The 9,369-nt window shown below is 37.1% G+C and overlaps 1 protein-coding gene across 1 annotated transcript; it reads right to left on the bottom strand.

The window, feature by feature from the left end:
• Positions 1-1,031: 1,031 nt before the first annotated feature.
• On the bottom strand, positions 1,032-8,933 carry LOC138211574 (uncharacterized). Its single transcript, XM_069171530.1, has 9 exons — positions 8,929-8,933; positions 7,882-7,988; positions 7,421-7,768; positions 7,064-7,189; positions 2,587-2,904; positions 2,132-2,479; positions 1,906-2,022; positions 1,517-1,584; positions 1,032-1,412 (listed from the first exon to the last, which is right to left on the bottom strand). Exons 1-9 carry the CDS (start codon positions 8,931-8,933, stop codon positions 1,293-1,295), a joined length of 1,557 nt encoding a protein of 518 aa, XP_069027631.1. The 3' UTR covers positions 1,032-1,292.
• Positions 8,934-9,369: the final 436 nt, after the last annotated feature.

Genomic DNA, 9,369 nt, shown 5'->3' with positions numbered 1-9,369 from the left:
ATATTTAGTGTAAGTCCAGGGCCTTTAAACTATGGAAAATGTAATTAGCATTTTAGGCTACAATAAAATACAAATATTCGCAGAACAAATATAAAAAGGGTTGTTTTGTATCACATTCAGTTGCACGTGCTTGCAGCAGTCAATCTCTTTTTTCCTTCTCTCTCCATCGTTTGTCACCTCTCAGAGAATTGCTTGAGAGATTGTGGCATATGTGGCAATGACAACAGTGAATATTTATTCATGTGTTCGATGGGAACAATCAGTGCACACTAGAACTGTGTGTTGTAACTGAACCAAATCTGTTAGGTGGATAACGTGAATCTTAGTGGGAGGGGTTCAGGAAGTAGAAATTGGCAGAGGCTGTGGCTATAACCTGTGGGTAGGTCTTTTGGTGACAAGTATTACATGTAATGCTTTTCTTTCCGTTATTCCAAGTTACTGAACGTAAACGTTGGCAGTAATCAGGAAGTGATGCAAACTCTAAGTTTGAGGTATTATTGAGAGGAAGGCAAACAATAGCTTGTTTGCAACATGCAAAATACAGCAATTTATTAAGATTTGGGTCATATGTTGGATCATAGATCATAGGTGAGCAGTGTGGATAACAGGTTGTTACCAGCAGAAAATTGTACAAACTCCACAAACACAATAACAATCAACCAACATGTGGCTTTGTCAGCATCTCTAATGAGCAAACATTTTGTGTAATGAAACGTCACAAAGGAAATTTCTTGAGAGGCTTCAGCACACTGACAGGATGCAGTAAAATGAAAATGTGTTTATATTATCAGTCTGTATAAAGCCATTGTTAAGTCTTTTATTATTTTGACAGAATAAATGGTTTTCAGTCTAAAAACACGGGTCGGATATCGGCACACTACATGGTATTATAAAATCTTTAATTCCAACTCGATGAAATTGCCGTCAAAAGTTGACCAGATTTCTCCTTTAGCCCGCTCGTCTGTCTTTCTCCTCCTGTTTGCGTTCATAAAACGGTTGCAAACATACAACTCAGAAAGACATTTCATGTAATAAACTTTAATTGCAACAAACAAGACAAGACAGTGAGTCAATACAGTTAAAAAGAAGGGATGGAAAATGCAACAAAACTATCTTTACACTTTGAGAGCCCAAATATTGTCGCCGATGAAGCAACTGAACTCTGTTAACAAGGAATATTTCTGAATATTTAGCTAAGATAGAAAAATAAAAAGTCCAAACAATCAGTACAGGAACTGTATCATGCGAGGTTTAATTCATAATTCAGGAGATCCTCCACATGGTCACCGGTGTCAGTGTTTAACTTGAGAGTAGACACAGTCCTCGGCAAACTCTCTCTTCTTTCTCCCTCTTGTTGCTTTTCTTTCAGAGAAATTTAGTGGTGCATAGTTCAGATTGTGTTCAGCTTCAGTCTGTGGTGAATAAAACAAGTAATAAATTAGTTGGAAAGACTGATATGCTGATTTGGAGACATATATTTACAGAATAATACTTTTCATTTGTCATTTTAACTTACAGTATCGTCTATTGGTTGTCGCGAGGAGTCTTTTTGTGCTTCTGAAAGAGCACTTTCCGTTCCTGAGGCTAAAAACAAATTATAATAACAAAAATATAATCAATAAATGCACTTTTCCCTCACAGTATAAAGTCATAGAATACAAATCATTAGGAGCAATGAATGATATAAATTAGCAAGGAAGACTATTTTTTAAAAACTACTGCTACTTTACTTCAATTTCTTAAATGTGCACAATGAATGAGCCCTGATGATTTTACAATAGTACTTGAAAAGGTTTGTTTGATCTTATGTTTAAAATGCATGTATAACATATAATTATTATACATTTAATAATATAAATGTTACAGGAGAATGTTAGTCTTTCCAACACTTTTAGCTTCACTCACCTCTCCGCTGTTCACATACTCTTAGCTTGCAGATGAGAACAACATTTCCAATGACAGAAATGGCCAAACAGACGATTAATATCACCCTCTCCATTAATACTGAATGTGTTGTTTGAGCTAGAAAACAAACAAAACAACAAATTCAGTGCTTCTTAACAGCCATATTGTTCACAATGGTATCAACATAATTAGAGTATGTCTTCTATTACTGAACTCAAAATCTTACCAAGGTGCAGCTTAGATATGTTTCCAAATAATATCCTTCCACATGTGGCCACAGCACAGTAGTAAGTCCCAGCATCAGAGGAGCTGATGTTCTTAGAGAAGCGATAAACGCAGCTCTTCTGAGCATCAGATTCCTCATCACATTCATTATTTCTATTTCCGTCAGTGTAGATGGTGTCTGGATGAGACTCATCTGATCTGACTCTGAACCAGAACACATTGTGATGTCCTGGACACTTCATGTGCTCAGGGTCAGAGAGGATTGAACACTGGAGAGTTGCTGAGTCTCGGCCTGGACCAGATGCTGTCAGCCACTGAGTGACGGTGTAGTTTGATGTCTGACTGTTTCCTGTGTAATAAAAATTGCAGGAACACAGTTGGTGTTTTTTTCAAATGTGCATAGAAACACAAGCCTGTATAAAATAAAAAATAAAAAAAAATAAATCACATTATTACCTTTTACTAACAAATATGTCCCAGTCCAGGCAGTGTTAATCCAACCTGTGCTTGCACAGTGATACATCCCCTCATCCTCCTGGACTGTCCTCAGAATGGTCAGGTTGCTAAAACCGTCATGAAGATGTGCTTGGAATCTCGATTGAGGAAACTCTGGTTCAAACTCACTTGTAGATGTCCAGAGTTTCACAATTAATTTAAGATTATCCCCGGCGCTCTGCTTGTACCATTGGAATCGTACGGAGCTGAATTTGAGTAAAGAACATGTCAAGGTCACTGGTTCTCCGATCTGAACTGTCGTTATTGGAACCAATGTATCTGAATTAAAAGAAAACAGAAAAACATTAAATAAAGGAGTGTGAAAAATCTCTAATGCACAGAATTTTTGGCTGGAAAAAAAGCAGCACTTACATGCTCGATGAAAAAAAAGCAATGCAATCCATAACACGAGCATCATGACATTGATGTCTTCATGGGGATGTAGTTGGTATCTAAGTGAGTAAAGGAGGTGAGACAGTTGTGATAAGTCAGACTTTAAAAAGCATCTGATTGGTTGTGACAGAATGAGCATGCTTCCTGCCACATATTGTGTGATTCAGGGCTTTGAGAAGCATATCACCTCTCTTTCCTTTTGTTGCAATGATACAGATTTTTGACTTTTGACTCTTTTGAGACAGATTTGTCTATCTCTGGGTGGTTGGTTGTCTTTGTCCTTGGAGATACAAGCAAGCAACACAGCAGCAAGCAAAGCAGTATTTTAAAGGAGAGATTAAAACGTTAGTGCAAGAAATGACACGTAAAATATATACTGTATTTGAAAACAAGCTCTATATACTTACGCCCCACTCTGAGCATCAGCAGTAAGTGAAATATGATCATCATTTTCCGATTAATCCACTCGTGTCTGCATCTACATTAGAACATATCATACATTGATTTGCCTTAATATGTACTCACAAAAAGTGGGAGGGAACAATTTTAGAACGATCTGATTGGCCACTCAATATGTTGGTGCTTCGCTGTACTACCACAGTGGAAATAATACCGACTATCTTTCTAACCTAAACACATGAAACAACTGCAGCAGTAAGCTTTTGTTTCATGTGTCTGTAACTCTCACAGAGAGATCAACTACGTGCGAACCCAAACACTCTTGGTCACAACATTGCCAAGAAGATTTAGACTTTTCAGATCAAGCTGTTTGGGACGAACACACGTATACTCCACCTAAAACAGCATTTTATATTGTGGGGATTAGAGATTAAGAGAATTTTCATTTACAAAAATATTTCTAGCAGCATAGTTCAACATATCCTGATTTTGAATCGCTTTTCATCAGAATATCTTTCTTTGGAGCTTGAATTGAGTAAAGCTCAAGACTGGATCCTACATTTATGATAATGCAACTCAAAAGTATTCATTCATTCATTAGAGCTTCCTTGAGTAGTACATAACTGCATCTTTTAAGACTGAACTGAATATACTGTAAATATTGAAACCTGAAGTGAAAGTTCATGAAGCTTTGTGTCTATAGCGCTGTTCTTAAAGTCCAGGGATGGGTTTAGATTGGGCTTGATTTCCTCTGTATAATCCACGCCAATACATTTTGATTAAAAATTGTTTGTCTGTATTTCCGAATGGGACACAAACTACAAAAGAGAAGCAGCTATTTGCTCTTTCTTGACATCAATGCTCACCATTCAGTGAAAGTGAAATGATTCAACAAATAGAGAATAACATTCACATTGAATGTTTTTCCACACCGATTAAGATGTCCTTTTAAAAGGGCCCTGGCATTACCAGACTTCAAATTTAAATGCACCACATGTAACATGTTCACATATGTACATACACCTAATAGTAAATCCTACAACATTGTTTGTAGCACTTAGTTAAAAAGGAATTTAGTTGCTCTGTTTTATGTCTGTGAAGTTAATAAATATAAATCCAACCTTTTGCCGCAATGATACACAAAGAACAAGGAGCCATCTCCAATATTTAAGCCAGCCAATTCAGAAGCTGCACGTCATCAATGATGACCCGCCCACTCTGCCTGTCAGTCACTTCATCAGGAAGTGAGAAGCATGCAGAGTTGGGAGGTGGTTGCAGTCACACCCTCTTCCTCTACTCTCCCTTCAGAGCATCACTCACATTATCACATAAACATATTCACCTGGAAGAGATCACACGTTTCTGACTCAACTGGTCCATGTAATGATGTGAGGGAGAAAACTCTTGTAAACCTGAACAAAGACCTGACAGTGAGGCAGCATGAGAGAATATACAAACAGTGTTGTTTTTTTCTCCGTGAAAAAAATGCTTTTGGTCGCAGAAAAATACCAAAACCAAAAGTGACTGACATGGACAAATCCTGAGTGACTCAGCTTCACTACAGTAGTGACAGGAAAACCTGACAATATCATGCAGTCAGGTAATACATAAGAGACTCTAGCATAAAAAACACGAGGGCCTTTTTTTATCCTGTCTCGCTCTCTCTTTTAATCTCACAAAGCTGGACCACTGCTTATCAATTATTACTGATCTTTTCGGCAAAGGCAGGACTTTGACTGTAAAGTTACAACAAATAGGATTGACAGCACTGCTTGTTTAGTCCATTTCTTGGTGCAGTGATGCAGTGGAAACAATAAATCAATAAAATCACATTAAAATTAAAATAACACTAAAAATAACATATTTCAAAACTGCAGATGCAAATAATTGTAGATTGTATCTTTGAAACACACACAGGAAAATATATCAGATACTATTTGTATTTTAAATAACAAGCAACTCAAACTCAAACTAAAATTAACCTGCTGAAGCCTCGTAGCTCCTCTCTCACTTCATATCCGGTTGAAGCGCACAGTCAGGTTTGATCTGAGTAAGCAGCTTCAGTGGTTGGTCAAAGGGTGGAGGAACGGCCCACCACAGCTTTTGTCTGCCACTGTAGCTTTACTTATTGCTGTCATGACAGAAATGCAGAAGTCCTTTGCAAAGTGCAGTGAGACTAGAAAGAATGATGGTCTTTATTGATCTCAATACACAAGTTAAAACATAGAAATTAATTATGTTTAAAAGAGATGCATGAAAAATCTTTCAGGCTTTGAGATCTCCACATCTCTATGACTTTCTGTGGTTTTGGTGATATTTCCTCTCACTTCTACCCTGCAACAGGCCCCTAAAACCTGCAGGTGAACACAGACGTGGTAGCTTTTTTTTTTTTTTTTTTTTTATACAGACGTCATGTTTCCTTTCTCTATCAATTTGACCATCACAATTCGCCCCAAAATTACAGAATATTTGAAATGTTATATACGTGATTCTCTCTAGGATATTACACAAATAAAACCTACAACTTAAGGCTTACACAAAACAGAAAAAACAGCTTGCCCTCAAGTTTGTTTATATGTTATTACTTATCTGTACTAAAGTTAGACACCAATATGTCCAATAAATCAGTCTGATTTTATTTAGAGCAGCAAAAATATGTGAAGCTGACATCAGGACAACTTTTGTTGGTTCGTACGAGGATGAATCAGAAAGTTCAGAGTGTTCCTGTTGCACGTGAACAAAGCGCAGCACAGTAACGTGCATGGAGCAGAGGGAGGTTATAACTTCCAGGAGTAAGTATTCCAATTGTCTGTGTTCTGGTTCACATCAGGCTATCGGTTCGTAACAGTCATCATTAAAATTGAACCAAAAAAACTTATCCTGAAGTGTAAATATATTGAATGTTATATACTTTGCTTGAAGGAATAATCGCATTATTAAATTATTTTTAAATTCCTGTGATGTTAACAAGATTACAAACCTGATAAACAACCGTTTTGTGCAATTTAAATGTTGAACTGATTTCTGTGACGTTAGTAAGTGTTTAGAAAGACAAACAGATCACACCAGCAGCAACAGTTTGGCACTAGAAAGTGTGTTTTATTTGTAATTTTTACGTGAAAAAGATGAATTCTGTGTAAATACATTTAAACAAAAGAACAAAAATTTGAATTAAGATGATACACATTATAGTATGTACAGTACTGCAACATAAAGGAAGCCCTTTAGCTAGTTTATCAAATTGATTATTCAAAGCAAATGAACACCAAGCATGTGTTAACAGTCTAATCCAACCCCAAAGCCTTGACAGAAGTGTAGATCTTCTCTCTCTCTTCTTTCCCATCCTTTACTGCATTTCTTTCAGCTTTCATCATGGTAAAGATGACAGCAGAATAAATCCATGTGTCCTCATCTGTCTGACAAAATATATGAAAAAAAAAAACATGAGCAATATCAAAACCTTTATTGACTTGATGAGATAAAAAACAATAAAAGTGCTTTACCTGTTGATGTGTCTGTCCAACCCATTTTTTCTGCAAGCCAACAGCAGCTGGATAACAAAAAAAAATTACAGTACAGAACAATAAATGAAGGTTCCATCATTTAAATTTCATTGTCTAGAGAAAATATGACTTACTTCTTTTACCTCTGCAAGTATCACTCTTGTTTTTCTTGATGGCGTGAATGAAGACAGCAATAACAATCAGACTTATAGCCAAGACAGCACAGAGGAGAAAAATAACTGTACTGTCCTCCTGTGAAAACATGCATCCTACAACAGAATGAGAAGAAAGAAACAATGAAAGTCAAAGACAGTGGTTAGATGATTGGAAAAGTAAAATTACTACTAGTAAATTTTGCATGAAAAATCAGACACTTGAAAATTGTAATATTTTCATAAACAACAAATTGAGTGCTTCTTAACAGCATTACCATTATTTCCCACATTGTGAGTATCAACATTATTAGAGTAAGTCTTATATTACTGAACTCAAAATCTTACCAAGGTGCAGCTTAGATATGTTTCCAAATAATATCCTTCCGCATGTGGTCACAGCACAGTAGTAAGTCCCAGCATCAGAAGAGATGATGTTCTTAGAGAAGCGATAAACGCAGCTCTTCTGAGCATCAGATTCCTCGTCACATTCATTATTTCTATTTCCGTCAGTGAAGATGGTGTCTGGATGAGACTCATCTGATCCGACTCTGAACCAGAACACACTGTGATGTCCTGGACACTTCATGTGCTCAGGGTCAGAGAGGATTGAACACTGGAGAGTTGCTGAGTCTCGGCCTGGACCTGATGCTGTCGGCCACTGAGTGACGGTGTAGTTTGATGTCTGACTGTTTCCTGTGTAATAAAAATTGCAGTAACACAGTTGGCGTTCTTTTCAAATGTGCATAGAAACACAAGTCTGTATAAAAAAAAAAAAAAAAAAAAAAAAAAAAAAATCACATTATTACCTTTTACTAACAAATATGTGCCATTCCATTCAGTGTTAAAGAAGTCTGCGTTTGTACAGTGATACATCCCCTCATCCTCCTGGACTGTCCTCAGAATGGTCAGGTTGCTAAAACGGCCATAAAGATGTGCTTGGAATCTTGATTGAGGAAACTCTGGTTCAAATGCACTTGCAGATGTGAAGAGATTCACAATTAATTTAAGATTATCCCCGGCGCTCTGCTTGTACCATTGGAATCGTACGGAGCTGAATTTGAGTAAAGAACATGTCAAGTTCACTGGTTCTCCGATCTGAACTGTCGTTACTGGAATCAACGTATCTGAATTAAAAGAAAACAGAACAACATTAAATAAAGGAGTGTTTGAAATCTCTAAAGCACAGAATTTTTGGCCGGAAAAAAAAAAAAAAAAAGCAGCACTTACATGCTCGATGAAAAAAAAACAATGCAATCCATAACACGAGCATCATGACATTGATGTCTGCATGGGGATATAGTTGGTATCTCATTGAGTAAAGGAGGTGAGACGGTAGTGATAAGTCAGACTTTAAAAAGCATCTGATTGGTTGTGACAGAATAAGCACACTTCCTGCCACAGTTTGTGTGATCCTGGGCTTTGAGAAGCATATCACCTCTGTTTCCACTAATGCTCCGCCCACAAAAGATAGAAGAAGAAGAAGAAGAAGAAGAAGAAGAAGAAGAAGAAGAAGAAGAAGAAGGGGCATTAAAAGGACTCTTACTTGTTCTAAAGCGCATCCTTTTTCTTTTTACTACAAACGTTGCGCTACGGATCGTGACGGATATAACAAAGTGTATCAAAGTTCAAGATGCATTTTTATGAAGTAGTATGTCCCAATTGTATAAAAACTACGTGCAACAGCATATACTTTTTAAGGGAAGCTGTAGTCCATACTAAAAGTAAAAACAAATCGTGTGCGATTCGGAACACAGGGTCTGTTTTGTTGAGGAGATGAGAGGAGGAGACCCATGCTGACTGTAAACGAGGAGTTATTTGTGTTAATAAAGCCAGATTTGTCTGAAAAGACTTACTTCATGCTGTCAATGCTTTCAGCACAGCTTCTGCTGAAGACATTTGTTGAGGAATAATTGCAGGAATTAAAAAAAATTGCAAGCTCCCGCAAATATTGCAGAGGTTGCTTGAATTTGCGTTAAATAATGCGATCGCAAGATCGGGATTTCCTGGAGGGACTGAAACCATCCCTTTGTTATTACCCCTACAAATTGGAACAAAACACCAACAAAAGTACTGGTGCTGTTGTTGAATGGAGAGGAGAGGAGACGTTGCCAGCTGTGCAGTAGTTAGTTGTTGACATTTTTTATGATGGACTAGAATGACGAATCACTCGAGCAACAGGACAATAATGTCATAGATAAAATGAAGCATGGCTCAGAATACTGTAATGAAGGCAGAGTCTCTATTTGGCCACATTAAAGCGGACTTTGTCTGATTGAATATTTATTTATAATGAA

The sequence above is a fragment of the Embiotoca jacksoni genome, unplaced genomic scaffold (genome assembly GCF_022577435.1).
Source record: "Embiotoca jacksoni isolate LCO1_2020_lvr unplaced genomic scaffold, fEmbJac1.0.p SCAF_5, whole genome shotgun sequence".
NCBI classification, from domain to species: domain Eukaryota; kingdom Metazoa; phylum Chordata; class Actinopteri; family Embiotocidae; genus Embiotoca; species Embiotoca jacksoni.
This window is presented reverse-complemented; position numbering and strand designations above follow the sequence as displayed.

Coding starts and splice junctions, on each gene's coding strand:
- LOC138211574 (XM_069171530.1), bottom strand. Junction 1,585..1,905: donor AGTATGTGAACAGCGGAGAG/GTGAGTGAAGCT, acceptor ATTTGTTTTTAG/CCTCAGGAACGGAAAGTGCT. Junction 1,413..1,516: donor GACAACCAATAGACGATACT/GTAAGTTAAAAT, acceptor TATTCACCACAG/ACTGAAGCTGAACACAATCT.